At 63.1% G+C, this 14,557-nt stretch overlaps 2 protein-coding genes across 2 annotated transcripts; one reads left to right on the forward strand and one right to left on the reverse strand.

The window, feature by feature from the left end:
• The first annotated feature begins 1,864 nt into the window (after window positions 1-1,864).
• RUFY4 (RUN and FYVE domain containing 4) lies at window positions 1,865-9,013 on the forward strand. Its single transcript, XM_030488479.1, has 13 exons — window positions 1,865-1,905; window positions 2,699-2,792; window positions 3,722-3,926; window positions 4,140-4,247; window positions 4,604-4,729; window positions 5,177-5,283; window positions 5,433-5,576; window positions 6,231-6,459; window positions 6,526-7,395; window positions 7,473-7,579; window positions 8,155-8,301; window positions 8,519-8,650; window positions 8,730-9,013. The coding sequence occupies exons 3-13, from the start codon at window positions 3,738-3,740 to the stop codon at window positions 8,830-8,832; spliced, it is 2,262 nt and encodes a 753-aa protein (XP_030344339.1). The 5' UTR covers window positions 1,865-1,905; window positions 2,699-2,792; window positions 3,722-3,737; the 3' UTR covers window positions 8,833-9,013.
• Window positions 9,014-10,108: 1,095 nt separating this feature from the next.
• On the reverse strand, window positions 10,109-13,425 carry LOC115608928 (C-X-C chemokine receptor type 2-like). Its single transcript, XM_030488480.1, has 2 exons — window positions 13,240-13,425; window positions 10,109-11,513 (listed from the first exon to the last, which is right to left on the reverse strand). Exon 2 carries the CDS (start codon window positions 11,506-11,508, stop codon window positions 10,432-10,434), a length of 1,077 nt encoding a protein of 358 aa, XP_030344340.1. The 5' UTR covers window positions 11,509-11,513; window positions 13,240-13,425; the 3' UTR covers window positions 10,109-10,431.
• Between the last annotated feature and the right edge of the window lie 1,132 nt (window positions 13,426-14,557).

Here is a 14,557-nt window from a genome sequence, read left to right on the forward strand (position 1 = left end):
CGGGCAGTGCCCAGGAGGAGCCCGGCGGTGGGCACGGGGCCGTGCGGCGATGGGCTGGGGGGCTGCGGTCCCACCGGGCCCTGTCCCCCCCGCCGGTCCCCCAGCGTCGCCTGCGCGCTGGCAGCCAGGCAGGGAGCACCGTGCCCGCCCATGTCCTGCAGTGCTTGGGTGGGAGCCAGCTCCGCCACGCTCCCCCTCCTCCTCCTCCCCCTCCTCCTCCTTCTCCTCCTGCTCCCCCCCTGCACTCGGGGCTCGGGGCTCGGCACTCTCCGGGCTCACCCGCCTGCCCGCCGCGGCACAGCATCCCCCGGGGTGGATGCCGGACAGTGCCCCCCTCTCCAGCCCCCTCTGTTTTGGGGGTGGAGAAACCCAGGCGCCTATCTGTGTTCGATCGCAGTTCAGCCCTCCACCCCCTAACCCGACCCTGCCTGTTTCCCTCCGGCAGCTCCTGCTCACCCCAAACCCTAAATGGCAGTGCCTGCACATGGGGGAAGGGGGTTCCCTGCCCCTTTGCCAGCCCCCCTGGCATCCCACCAAGCCTCTCCCCTTCCCAGGAGCTTGAGGACACATTCAGGGACTCCTCCGACCCAGCCTGCCCCCCAGCGGGTGTCTGGCTGAGGCACTGTGCTGTGGGCACAGTGTTACCCAGGGGAACCCCTTGCCACAGGACACCCCAACATGGCCCTGGGCACCCCTACTCCACCATGGAGCTTGCACAAGGCAGGGGGATGGAATGCAACAAGGACCCCGCACATATGCCCCACACATCCATTGGGGTTGTGCCAAAGGAGGTCTGGCAGCAGCACCCCCAGATGCCCCTGCAGTGTCACCATGATGCCGGGCAAGGACCCATCCCCATGGGGCAGCTGTCAGTGCCAAGTGTGGGCAGCGGCACTCCCAGGCCTGGGCACTAATTGCATTTGCCTCGGGAAGGCTCCTAACAAGTGGCAGCACCGGAGAAGAGGGGGCAGGGAGTTTGGGGGGGTCCCACACACTTCACGGCTGTCCCCCACAGCCCTGCCTGGCACGCGGGGGCTGGCAGAGGGCTTGCGGGCAGGGGGTGCTCAGGTACAGGCCCCCCCCCAAGCACCAGGGAGATGACATCACTGCTGGCTCCATGGTCCCTCACCCCCATTTAATTAGCAGATGGCCCCCGGCCCCCCCGGCAGGGCATCGCCAGGCCTGTGCGGGGCCATTAGCTTTATTGGCTGCGCTGAACCAGGGCCAGGCCTCATTAATTGAATTGCACCCGCGCCAAGGACAGGCAGGCGTCTTATCCCCCCACAGCCCCCACCACCACCCCAGCCCTTGGATGGAGCAGGGACAGGGGACCCCACTGCCAGGGTGTTGTGGTGTCAAGGTCCTGCCGGTGGGGTGCCTGGTGTGGGACAGGCGGAGCTGGCAGGTGGGTGCAACCACGGGCATACACGTGTGTGTGCACGCACACATGGGTGCCCTCGTTAGCCTCACGCCTGCTACATACAAATGGCTTGCATGTACACACGTGCCCCTGCACACACGTGCCCCTGCACACACATGCAGTTGCACACATGCATGCACACACATATGCATCCTCCACCCCCAGCACAGTGAGGTGATGCTCTGCTGCTCCCCAACACCCTGTCCACCCCCCTATCCGATGTGGGGTGCTGAGCCCCATGCCTACAGCACTGTGGGGTGGCATGGGGAAAAGAGGGTGCTGAGGAGGCTGGGGTCACTCTGAGCACTGCCACTGGCTCCCCCCATGTCCCTGGCTGCTCAGGGGTACCCCACCCCCTCTCTGAGCACCAGGAGGATGCGGGGAGGCCCAGGCCCCCGCTCAGCATCACTTCCTACTTTCACTTTGGTGCCGAGCATCGGTCCGGCCTGGGGTAGGCGAGTGCCTCTCAGGCCCCCGTTACACAGGTAGGTGCTGCAAGAGGGGGTATGGTGGGGGGCAGGATGTGGGGGCAGCTGGGCATCAGTGGGGACATCCACCAAGCAAGATGGTGGTGGGGAGTGGGATGGTAGCAAGTGCTCATGCCTGGCACTGGTGGGGTGAGCTGGCATCACCCCTGTTCCACTTCCCACAGGGGGTTTAGTCCCCAACCCGGAAGGAGCCCATAGGACAGGGCTGGCACAGCAAAGGGGGACAGGCACAGTGGTGGAGGGGCACTGCCAGGCTGGGCACCCCCAGGCACAGACAGCAAAGTGGGGCGGGGGGTTTTGGCCAGGGTGCCTCAGGAAAGGTTTGCACTCTGGCTTTGGGCATAGCCCCCATGTGGGGGCAGATGGCTGGGGGGACTGTGGGCCTTGCTGGGGTGGGCTACATCTCATGGTGGTGGGGGTCCTCTGTGCCAGGATCTGCTGCTGCCCCAGGGCTGCTGTTGGTTGCTGCTAGCTGGGCATGGGGCCTGGACCCCCTTCCCCAGAACTGCAGGGAGGTCCCTCAAAACATTCCCAAGCCTCATTCCCAAGCCTCATTCCCATGGGAGGGCACCAGAGTCCCCCCAAGCCTTGCACTGTGTCCCCGGGGGAGACAGCCAGGGGCTGCTCAGGGGGACCAGCCTCGCTGACCCCCTCCCCAAAACTGGCACACCCCTAATAAGGGATGTGGGGCTAAGCTGCGGTGCCTGATGTGATGTGAGGCAGGCGGGGGGGTGGCTCCTGCAGCCATCCCACACACCCCCCCAGCCTTCCACACTTCCTCCTGGCCAAGGTACAAAAGGAGAAGCAGGCGGGTGCGGGGACGTACCAGCGTCCCCCCGGCACCCAGCAAGCACCTCGGGGCGCCCCACAGCTCCTGGCCACAGGTAAGGGACTCTTCCTCGCAGGGGAAACCGAGGCACGGGCAGGGTGGGCAGGCTGGAAGGTTGCTTGTCCAAGGTCACCCAAGGGCACCGGGATGGGAACCCAGACAACTGGAATCTCCTGCTCTGCCGTGGCAGGGGACAAAGGGCACTCACACACACTTGAGCATGCTCGGGCACGCTTGTGCACACACACTGCCGTGAGTGCGCACACCCCCTGCAGCACACACCCCCATTCACACACATGTGCTCCCCCAGTCCTGTGCCCAGACACCACCTGCAGTGACAAGCCCCAGACCTGCCACCTCCATGGGCACTGTCTCTCACCCTGTCTCCAGGGTGCCATCTGCCACCCCTCAAAACCACCCCACTGCACTGTGCCCCCTGCAACACCCCAAACCCTGTGCCAACCCCACAGGCAGCATGCTGTGCCAAGGGGCTCTGCCTGGGGAGGAGCTCAGACTGGGAGGCTGCATGGCAGGGGCTGCGTGCCCCCCTTCCCAACACCCCTGGGAACCCCCATCATTGGTCATGGTGTGAGGGAATTGAGAGCAGAAACAAAGGCAGTGCTTCCCCTGCGCCAAACCACATCCTGAATCCTGGGGGATAGGGACACACTGGGAGCCCCCCCAAAGGAATAGAGGCAGAGGCTGGGCACAGTATGGGGGGCAGAGCCTGACGGCGTTTTGGGACAGGACACATGGGCAACTAAGGGGGTACCTCTAGGCATGTTTAGGTAGGTAGGTACCCCCTACCCTAGGTAGATGGGGGACATGGGCAGGGAAAGGGGGTGCCTGAGCCCACCCCTTTTACCTTAACAGCAGGCAGTTCTGGGGTGGAGCTGGGGGGACAGACTGTCTCCTTGGAGCAGAGTTTGGGGTGCCAGGTGACTGTCAGCCTGGAGCCTCTCATTGCTGCCCCTGCCTTTGCAGACCTCCAGGGACAGCTATGGCAGGGGATGGGGAACTCAACCGCATCATCAAGGACCTGCAGAGTAAGTGTGTCAGCCTGCCCCCTGCCAGCCTGCCCCCTGCCAGCCTGTCACCTGCCAGCCTGCCCCCTGCCAGCCTGTCACCTGCACGGCACATCTCACACTGGACATGCCGGGCCCCTCCTCACACCCAGACCATGGGCAGCGCATGCCACTGCTGTCTGCTCCCATCGTTGCTGCCAACCCTGGTGGGTGCCATTCACTCCCCTGCTCCCCTGTTTCATCCCAGGGCAGGTTCCTCTTCCACCCACCGGCAGAAATCCCCGGGCTGGGAGCTGGGAGACGGTGGGAGGGTGTGGATGGAGCAGGGCGCCCGCTGCCTGGGCAGGGCCCTGCCAGCTCAGCCCTGCCATCCCGCAGAGACTGTGACTGAGCTGAACCACTGCTACCGGGAGCAGAACCTGCCGGTGACGGACGGGAGCCGGGAGCTGCACAGCCTCTGTGCCCAGCTGGAGTTCCTCCTCCAGGTACCTCCGCTCCCCTGTCCCCACTGCTCCTGCCTCGGTTTCCCCTGCGGCAGAGCTGAGAGCAGAGGGGACCCTACACCGGCTGTTTCATACACTGGGATGATCCCAGCTGGCATTATCCAGCCCTGGGCATCCTCAGCCAAACAAGCAATCGGACCAGCTCACCCGTGTCCACATGTGTAATTGCACGTGCTGCAAAAGGGAAACTGAGGCACAGAGCCAGCCAAGAGGGGACAGCCAGGGGACACTGGGACCCACCCTGCTGGGGTAGCTGGCTGGATCCCAGCCCCAAGGGGCAGACTGGGGGGAGAGGGAACACCCCCAAACAAGCAAGCCCAAGCTTGTGTCTCTGCCAGTTTGACCTCAAGGAGAAGAAGAGTTTCTTTGGGCAGCGCAAGGACTATTGGGACTTCTTGTGCCAGGGCCTGGCGCGGCGCCGGCAGGAGCACGAGGGCATTCGCTTCGTCACTTCCCTGGACAAGGTGGGCACACGCAAATGCGCCTGCCTCTGCTTGTTTGTGGGTGCACATGCACTTGGGCACTGAGGATATAAGGAAGTAACTCTTTGCTGTGAGGGTGGTGAGGCACCAGCACAGGTTGCCCAAGGAAGTTGTGGCTGCCCCATCCCTGTCAGTGTCCAAGGCCAGGTTGGATGGGGCTTGGAGCAACCTGGTCTAGTGGAAGGTGTCCCTGACCATCGCAGAGGAGTTGGAACTAGGTGATCTTAAGGTCCCTTCCAACTCAAACTGTTCTGTGATTCTACGATTCACCCACAAGTGCTATAAAGGGTTATGTCTCCTCTGGGATTCCCACTGTCCCCAGTGGGTGTCCTGGCCCTGGAGACCCTCTTCCCCCCTTCAAGGGCTGGGGGGGAGGCATGTGGGGAGCAGACTGGTGTGGCAGGGCCGGATAATCCCCTTTCCCCCCAGCTGAAGACCCCCGTGGGCAAGGGCCGAGCCTTCCTGCGGTACTGCCTGGTGCACCGGCAGCTGGCAGAGTCCCTGCAGCTCTGCCTTCTCGACCCCGAGAGCCTTTGGTGAGAGCAGGGGCACAGGGATGGGATGCTCGCCATGGCAGGGGGCACAGTCAGCAGCACAGTCAGCAGCACCCAGTTGTCAAGGCTGCTGCAGGCGTGTGTGCCCTCCCAGGGCGCGGAGGGCTGCATGAGCCTGTTTGTGGTTGCAGTGAGTGGTACTACGCCCGCAGCCCCTTCCTGAGCCCCCAGTGCCGGGCGGAGATCCTGGGCAGCCTGTACGAGCTGGACTGTGTCACCTTCCACCTAGCCCTGTGCAGAGATGACCTGGACACTGCCTGGCCCATGTTCTCCGAGTGAGCCTGGGGATGTGTGGGGGCACCAGGGGCACTGGGGGTGCCAGGGGCTTCAGGGGTACCTGGGGCTCAGCATGGCAGAGCAGCACACAGGCCCATGTGGCACTCCAGGTGTGCCAGCCCTCCACACGTGGCCCCAGGCAGGCACAGACACCCGTGCCAGCAGGCACATGCCATGCCAATGCCTGCAAACATGCCATGTGTGCATGCACACATACACACCTCCATCGTCTGCCAAGTACACGCCGTGGGACAGGTCTGCTGCTACACGGTGACACTGTGACATCTGTGTGTGAACACCCTTGCCCTGGGCACACTTGCAGGGGGGGAATTCTGGATGCAGCTGCTTCAACACACACCCATTCTGCTGCTCGCACGCTCGTGTGCATGCCCTGCCAAAAGCACACAGGCAGCCCCCAATTCCTGCCTGCAACCACCACAGAGGTCTCTGGGTGCCACCTGCCCTGTGGGTGCCCAGGCTGGTGGCACCAGCAACCCTGGTTCCCTGTCACCGAGTACCACCCGGTGTAAACAGCCCTGCTGCCCTCTCCATGCCCAAAGGCTGGCTGTGCCCAGGGAGCCCTGAGGGAGGGTGGAAGTGCCCTGCTCGCCCTGGGGGTGACCTGTTGGACCTGAGCCTCATGTCCCCTCTAGGACACTGGTACGGCCCAGCTCGGTGGCTGGGATCAGCCTGGCAAAGACAGCCCCGCAGACAGACGACACCAGCACCAGGATGCATGAATGGCCTGATGGCATCGCCCATTCCACCATGGCAAACAGTGGGGTGCCAGCCCACCCGTGCCCACCTGCCTTGGCTGCCCTGGGGGCAGGGGATGTAGAGGTGGAGGATGTGGAAGGGAATGTGGTGGAAGTGAAGAAGGATGTGGAAAAGGAAGATGAGGTGGAGAAGGATGAGGATGAGGAGGTGGATTGGGACGTGAATGTGAAGGTGGAGGAGGATGTGGAAGAGGAGGATGAAGAGGAGTTGGAGGATGAGAAGGAGATGGAGGATGAGGAGGAGGACGTGGACGTAAATGCAAAGAAGGATGTACAAGTAGAGGAGGACGTGGAAGAGGACAATGAAGAGGAGTTGGACAAGGATGAGAAGGAGATGGAGGATGAGGAGGAGTTGAAGGATGTGGATGCAGAGGAGCTGGAGGACACTCACAGTGCTGGCAAAGCACCCCAGCCCGATGGTGGCAGGGAGCCTGGCACACCACCACCACCCAGCACTGGGTGCATGCCAGGGTCCCCACCACCAGAGCCCAGGCAGCCGGGTTGGACGGAGGTGTCCCTACGGGCGCTGGTGTCCCAGCTGCAGACCGAGCTGGGGCAGTGGAAGGCGTCATCCCGGGCGCTGGCAGCCCGGCTGGCATGGGAGGAGCGGCGGCACAGGCAGCAGGAGGAGGGCAGCATGCGGCGGGCCCGGCTGCAGGCACACGAGGCCGAGGCGCTGCGGGACACCAACACCTTCCTGGGGCAGGCGCTGGCGGCGGCAGTGGCAGCGGGGGGACCGGGGGCGCTGGTGCGGGCACAGGAGGAGGCACGGGGCTGGCGGGAGGTGGCAGAGGAGCGGGGTGCACGGCTGGCTGCGGCACTGGCAGAGGTGGCGGTGGTGTCCTCGCGCCTGCAGGAATGCCAGGCGGCGCTGGCCACAGCAGGACAAACAGACATGCCGGAGGATGCCAGTGCCCCAGATGAGGTGGCTGCCGTGGAGGAGGTGCTGCGGCGGGCGCTGGAGATCGCCTGCGGTCCCCAGGAGTCCCTGCTGGAACAACAGGCAGAGGGGGAGCCTGGCACAGCCACCGGCATGGCCATGGTATGGACAAGCCCAAGGGGACCCTACAGTGGGACGAGGGGTTGGGGAGCCATGGTTGAGCCTCTGCTCTCCCACAGCGCTTGGCCACCCTGGCCGCAGCAGCACGGGAGGAGGCCTGGCAGAGCCGGCAGCAGCTCCAGGCCCAGAGGCAGGAGGTGGCACGGCTGCAGGAGCAGCTCAGCAGGTTGGGCAGAGACCCCCTGCACTCACCGCCCCACAGAGGGTCCCCCCTCATCTCCACCCATTACAGGGTTTTCCCTGGGATTCCCCATGATACCACACTCGAACCCAGGGGAGCAGCCCCTGGGGATGGGCAGGGGAAGGAGGGAAGGATATGGGGATGGAGGGCTGGTGGGAGAGGTCAATTTGAGGACTCATAGGTGGAGGGATGAAAGAACTAATTTAGGGCAAGTAGATGGATGGAGGGATGGAAGGGTGGATGCACGGATGAATTTGGGGTGAATAAATTGATGGGTGGGTACACAGAGGGATGGAGGGATGGATTTGGGTCAAATGGATGGAGAAATGGAGGGATGGGTGGGCAAAAGTCCAGAAGGACGGATGTGGGGAAGGGTAGATGAACAACTGGTAAATGGATGGATGGATGTCCCAGCAGATGGTAAGGCGGCTGTAGGGATGGGGAGCCAGTTTGGGGATGGATGGGCAGTGCATACAGGGAGGGAGAGAGGTATGAATGGATGGATGGAGAGGCAGCCAGCTGAGGGACAGGGGCACCATCTCCCCACTGCTCCACACCAGGGCCCGGCAGGACGGCGAGCGCTGGGCATCGGCACTGCAGCGGGCACAGCGAGAGGCCCTGGAGCGGGAGGCCACGCGTGGCGCGGAGCAGGCACGGCAGCAGGAGCTCATCCGAGACATGAAGGGGCGGCTGCTGGAGCTGCTGAGGTGAGAGCCCCGGGTACCCCACCGGTGTGGGACCGTGCACGGGCAGGGGGCCCAAACAAACCCCTTTGCCCAGAGGAGGGCACCAGAGCCCAGGCGAATCCTGCTCACCACCTCTCAAGACTTAGGTGGCCAGCTTGGGTCTGGGGTGCCAGGGTATGCTTCTGGACACCCACCACCAGGCATGCTCCTGCCAGGGCTGACCTGTGCTCTCCCACAGGGAGAAGGATGCCCTGTGGCAGAAGACAGAAGGCATCGACACACCGATGCCCAGCCCGGCACCCTGCGATGCAGGGCTGTGTGCCCGCTGCCACAAGGATTTCCACCTCCTCTCCCGGCGGTACAACTGCAGGTGGGCAATGGGGGGCACCAGGGGTGGCACTGGCATGGCACTGGCATGGCACGGCTCTCACTGCCTGCTTTCTTGGCAGGTTGTGCCAGGGCAAGGTGTGCCACGCGTGCTCTGTGGACGTGGGCAAGCAGGGGCGCTGCTGCCTGCTTTGCTACCAGCAAAGGCGCCCACAGGCTACATGAGCCAGGACTGCAGCCCTCACACTGGGCCTGGGACACCCCCTGCCCTGGCTGCTTCCTCTTGGACTTACTGGGGACCAAAGTGTCCAGGACCTGCAGGCAGGTCCTGCTGCCTGACTTTTCAGGTTGAGACGTGTCTTTGTTGTGACTGGTCCAGAGAGAGGAAAACAACCCACTCCTGCTATCCCTGTGACTCCCATGTCATCTATTGGTTGTCGACGGATGCATGAACAGCATGGAGGCGTCCAAGCCCTCCTGGGGGAGGACTATCCCCATAAGGGGTGTCTCAGCTGCAGCCAGGCTAAGCCACCATCCGCCCCATCCTACAGTGGGAGGCAGCAATGTGCAGGGGACACAGCTTTTGGCCAACAGCCCTGGCTTCCTGCCATGCTGCGAGGATCCGCTTGGGCAAGCGGTTTCCCAGACGCAAAGGTGATGGGCTGTCCCTGCCCTGCCCTGAGTCCCCAGGGAACCTGAGTGCCAGGGAACCCCATACCCACCCATGAGCCAGCACACAGCTGGCACCCACTGATGCCCCCATGGTTAAGGACCTGCAAGAGCCTGGATCAGGCGCGATGGAGGAGCAGTACAGGAACCCTGCGGAGAGATGCTTGGGCACGCTGGGGCAGGCACCCCAATGCCTGGCACACAGGGTGGCAGGAGGGACCGCAGCAGGGTCTCAGCCCTCTGTTCAGCTCCTCTGCCCTACTCTGGTGCCAGCCCCGATTGCCCAAGCCAGGGCGGAAACGTCATGGTTGTGTAAGGGACAGGTTCCCAGCCTTTTGCACAATGATGTCCTGTCACTGCGGCATCAGGGAGGGGGGGCAGGTGGTGCCCTGGGTGCTGGCACTCTTTGGGCAGGGGTCACAGGGTTCTCTTGGTCTCAGCGAGGGTCTGCCCAGGGATCTTGCAGTGATTTGCTTCACTGGGGCTCAGATTGGGGTCAGTAAGGGGGTGGCTTTATCCCCAGGTGGGACAGACACTGCACAGAGACCCCTGCACCACAAAAGGGCATGGCTGGGTGGCTGCAGGGAGCAAGACCTCTAGGATCATACAGGATGTCGAACCCTCTGCAACAGCTTCTTGTGCAACAGCTCTTCCCCTGGCCTGGAAGTGGGGTTACCCACACCCCGGTGGGCTCACCCACACCCCAGTGGGCTCAGCTGGCACCACTGCTTTGGCACTGAGGTGGGCAGCCCAAGACCCACCAACCCCAGAGATGCACCCTGGCCCCATCCCGACACCTTCCTCCCTGTGGGAAAAAGGAGCCAGACCTGGGTAACCAACCCGCCAACTCCTTTATTGCTGGATGGCCATCGGCCACAAACACCATCCCCACAGCAGGGGAGCAGAGCCCCAGAAGTCACAGGCTCTGCCCCAAAGAGCGGGGACAGTGGGCAGTGCTCGGCATCACTCCCCTGGCAAGGGGGTCCTACTGCCTCACTGCCAAAGCCCCCTTCCAGCCGGGGTCCAGCATCCAGCGGTGGCCCTGCCCATCCCCAAGGCATTGCCACCTGCATCCTAGGGGCCTGGTAGAGAATGCTGGTGGGTGTGAGGTGCTGGGACCTGCTGGGAGTCGCGAGGGTCGGGTCCCAGCAGCGCTCAGAGGGTGGTGGAGGTGTTGCCAGAGGTGGAAGCATATGAGGTGCGGCCGTAGCGGGCCACAGCGTCCTTGCTGATGAGCCCACGCTGTGCCAAGATCTTGAGGAAGCTGTTGCGAAACTTCTGCCCGATAAAGGCGTAGATAATGGGGTTAATACAGCTGTGGGCGAAGCCCAGGACCTGCGTGACGGAGAGGGCTGTGTCGATGCGGTTCCTCCTCTCACAGGTCTCGGTGATGGCCCGTGTCCTCATGAGGGTGTCGCTCACCAGCGTGATGTTGTAAGGCAGCCAGCAGATGAGGAAGACCAGCACCACGGCAAAGATGACCTTCATGGCCCGCTGCTTCTGGGCATTCTTGGTCTGCAGGAGGGTGTGGATGGTGACACCATAGCAGAAGAGCATCACCAGGAGGGGCAGGGCGAAGCCGAAGGTCTGTGGCAGGACCCGCAGCACCACCCGCCACTTGTTTGTGTCCTCGTTGCCAATGCGCTCATAACACACAGTGCCGTTGCTGGGAGAAGGGAAAGCCTCACGGAAGAGCAGCACAGGCAGGGAAAGCAGCATGGAGAAGATCCAGATGCCCAAGCAGACAAACTTAACCCAGTGCCTCTTCTCGGTGGCAGCCCGGGTGGCATAGACAATGGCCAGATAGCGGTCCACGCTAATGCAGGCCAGCAGCAGGATGCCGCTGTAGAAGTTGGCCTCCTGCAGCACGGAGATGGCTTTGCACATCACGGTGCCAAAGACCCACTCATGGGCTCGATAGGCAGCCCAGAGTGGCAGGCTGAAGGCAAAGAGCAGGTCTGCCACAGCCAGGTTGAGCAAGTAGATGTCAGTGACGGAGCGGCTGGTGTGGCTGGAGTTCACCACCAGCACCACCAGCCCATTCCCCACCACACTGAGGATGAAGACAAGGCAGTAGATCACCACCACCAGGTACTTGTTGAGAACAGAGGTCTCAGGCCGGCACGGGGCAGAGGAGATAGCAGTGTCGGGCATGGCCGTGCTGTAGTCATAGGTGTAGTTGTAGAAGGAGAAGAAGCTGGATAAATCCCCATTGAAGGAGAAGGATTCCATTTTGCCTGTGGAGCACAGAGCAGCATCATTGCGGGGGGAGGTGGTGTGGGCCAGTGGTGCCAGTGTTTCTGGGTCCTCTTGGCATCCCTGTTGCCCTCCATGTCCCCTCCCAGCCAGTGGGAAGCCCCCCTCCCTCATTCCGCTATATCCATGCTGTGCCAGGTAATGACACTGCAGGTGGACACTGTCCTTCATATGCCCACTTGTACAACACCCACAGCGCTCCTCGGACACCTCAACCTTCCCAGTCCCCCATGGAAGAAGGGGTTCCCCCACAGACTGGCCACCTCTCCTTGGTTTGGGGGGATTCCATGCAGCCATCATGTCCTTCCAGGAATCACCTGGCACCTCCAGCATCCCTGGGTCCCTCTAATTTGCATGGGTCCTTCAAGACCCTCTGAGCTCTTTGGGCATCTCCAAAGTCCTTCGAGTGCCTCTGGATCCCTCCATCCTCTCCATCCCCTCAATCATCGCTGCTGCAGCTGCCCCTCCTGCCACCCCAGCTAGCAGCAAGACTACCGTCACGGTGCCCAGGGTAGGCAGCAGCTGAGAAGGTCTGAAGGTGGTTTCACGCCCTTCTTTCTCTTCCCCTGGGTCCTGCCCCAGTGTGAGTGGTTTCACGCCCCGGACGGAAGGACGTATCACCCTTTGCAGGCAGCTTTGGAAATACTTCATGTCTCTGGTTTTCCTGTTGCTCAGCTGAGTGCTGCCAGGCGTGCCTGTGTCCCCTGCACTCAGCCATGATGGGGAAATCACAGGTGGCAGTCGCTCTTCTTGTTTCCTCATGTGTAGGACATCCTGCTTTACCCCTGCCTCCTCAAAGACCATTGGGTTTCAGCCTTCTCCCTGTACGGATCTGGGCTCTCGTTTCACTCAAGTTTCACTCGTCTACCCCATTTCTGAGCCTCCAAGCCCCTGCAGGGCTTGGTGATGTCAGCGCTGCTTGGGGGTGCTGGAGAGACCCTTGCCCCAAGCTGGCCCTGTCTGAGCCCAAACCCTGCCTGTATCAGCTTTCCCCTTCTGCCTAGTGCAAATTCCCTGCTGCAGCAGGGCAGGTGCCCCTGCCCAGAAAAATCCCTGCCTGGCTCTGCCAGCCCCATTCCAGTGGTGGTCCCAGGAGGGTGATCCTGGGATGGCGATGCCCCAGCATCCTGGAGGACCACATCTGAGGACGCTGCTGGTGACCATGAGGGAAGGTGCCCCCAAGTAGGACTGCTGCAGGCATGGGTCAGAACCGGACATTAGTCCTTCCCCTCGAGTTGTTTTTGGCTGCTTCTTTCTGCCTCCCCACTCTAAAATCCCAGCAGTTCCTCTGGGACCAGGTATTCCCCACCCACGGGTACCCTGCAGCTGGCCCGACTGGGGAACAAGCAGCACCCCATTTCCCTTCCTGACCCTGGAAGGGCTGGGGGGATACTGGTGACCTTGGGGGGATACACCAGGGGGAAGCACCCTCCATGCAAGGAAATGGGAGTGGGCGCTGAGTGCATGGCTGATGTCTTTGGGACCATGGGGGTTCTGCACCCCAGACGAGCCCCAAGCACAGCCCTGGGGGCCCCCACCTGCCACCTCCTGCTGCCCCACAGCAGGCAGCCCCTCGGGCAGCCAGAGCAGCCCACCCCGACCCCCAGACCAGCCCACTCCACGTGTGAGGGGTCTCAGCTGGGTGTTGGGGAGCCAGTGAAGCCTGAGGACAGCCCCAATCTCTAGCGGAGCACCCCAAGGACTCACCGCTTGCTGCCCTCGCTGTCACCCCAAATCTGGGGTCTTCTCCTGGTCCCGAGCTAGTTCTCACGGGGATGCACCCAGGCACGGGGCGAATCCAGGTGTCACCCCCAAAGGGCTCCAGCACGGAATGCCACCAGACCGGCCAGAGGGGCTCTCACCTGAGCCCGCCGCCGTGCCACCTCCTGGCACCCCTTCCTTCCACCGCCCGCTTTATGCTGCCCAGGGAGGAAGCGAGGTTGCAAAAGCTTCACCCAGCATGAAGGGGAAGTGGCAGCCAGAAGGGACCCTTCCGCACCCCCTCAGGACACTCTCCCCAGGACCAGGGCTGGGGGGAGCCCGCAGCCACCCTCCTGCCCCAGGGTGTCCCAGGACACCCGGCAGTGGCTGACACTGGGGCGCACCCAGGGGTGCATCAACCACCTGCAGTGGCGCATCACCCACCTGCAGTGGCGCACCCGGGGGTCTCCAGCCGGCGGTCCCCACTTTGTTCCCTGGCCCACAGTGAATGCGGGGCTCCCCTTCGAGCCCCCCCCCGGGTGCTACAGCCTCCCTGGGAGACTGGAGGCCCGCCGGGGTCGTGGAGCCGGCCCGCGGAAGGTAGGGCAGGGCTCCATGCCGCGGCTTCCCCGCTGATACAGCGGGGGTCGGCGCCGGCGTTCTGGGGGGCACAGGGGGGCTGGCTTGCCCCTGCTGGGGAGTGCTATGGGAGACCCCTCGGAGAGGAGCCCCATGTCCCTCCCGCCCTGTGCCCAACCCAGCCGAGCCGAGCCGTGCCGCCAGGCGGAGCCGTGCCCCTGCACCAGCCCCGCGGACCCGGTGGGACCCCCACCCCGGAGCCCCCGTAACCCTGGGGCACCCTCACTCCTTTGATCACCGCTATTGCCTTTAGGGACAACCTCCACCCAGGAGAGCCCCCCGGAGACCCTTGTCCCTCTGGGGCGCCCACAAACCCTTAGGGCATACCCGTTGTCACGGCTGTGGAGTGCTTGTCAGTCCTAGGGGTACCCCACTCTTCCCTGGGGCACCCCTATGTTGTAGGGCACCGTCATATCCCTGGGGCGTCACCACAGAACCCAGGATACTCCGATTCCCTGGGGACACCCACAGAGTTTTGGGCACACCCTCGCCAGCGCCGGGGCACCCCCACAGCCCCCCGAGGGTGTCCTCTCTCTCTGGCAGCGCTTTTGGGGCCCCGTAACCCTAGAATCACGCAGTTCGCAGGGCACCCCTCTCCCCTGTGAGCACCCCCATATCCCCAAATCCTCATACTTTGGAGCACACACACTACTTGCTGGGGCATCCCTATATCCCTAGGGGCACC

The sequence above is a fragment of the Strigops habroptila genome, chromosome 5, assembly GCF_004027225.2.
Source record: "Strigops habroptila isolate Jane chromosome 5, bStrHab1.2.pri, whole genome shotgun sequence".
Lineage (NCBI taxonomy): Eukaryota > Metazoa > Chordata > Aves > Psittaciformes > Psittacidae > Strigops > Strigops habroptila.

Bases quoted from the DNA above. Each gene is read 5' to 3' on its own strand.
- LOC115608928 (XM_030488480.1), bottom strand. From the start codon at position 11,508: ATGGAATCCTTCTCCTTCAATGGGGATTTATCCAGCTTCTTCTCCTTC.
- RUFY4 (XM_030488479.1), top strand. From the start codon at position 3,738: ATGGCAGGGGATGGGGAACTCAACCGCATCATCAAGGACCTGCAGAGT. The intron at 3,927-4,139 runs GCATGCCACTGC...TGCCATCCCGCA, and splicing joins ACACCCAGACCATGGGCAGC to GAGACTGTGACTGAGCTGAA. The intron at 8,651-8,729 runs GTGGGCAATGGG...CTTTCTTGGCAG, and splicing joins TCCCGGCGGTACAACTGCAG to GTTGTGCCAGGGCAAGGTGT.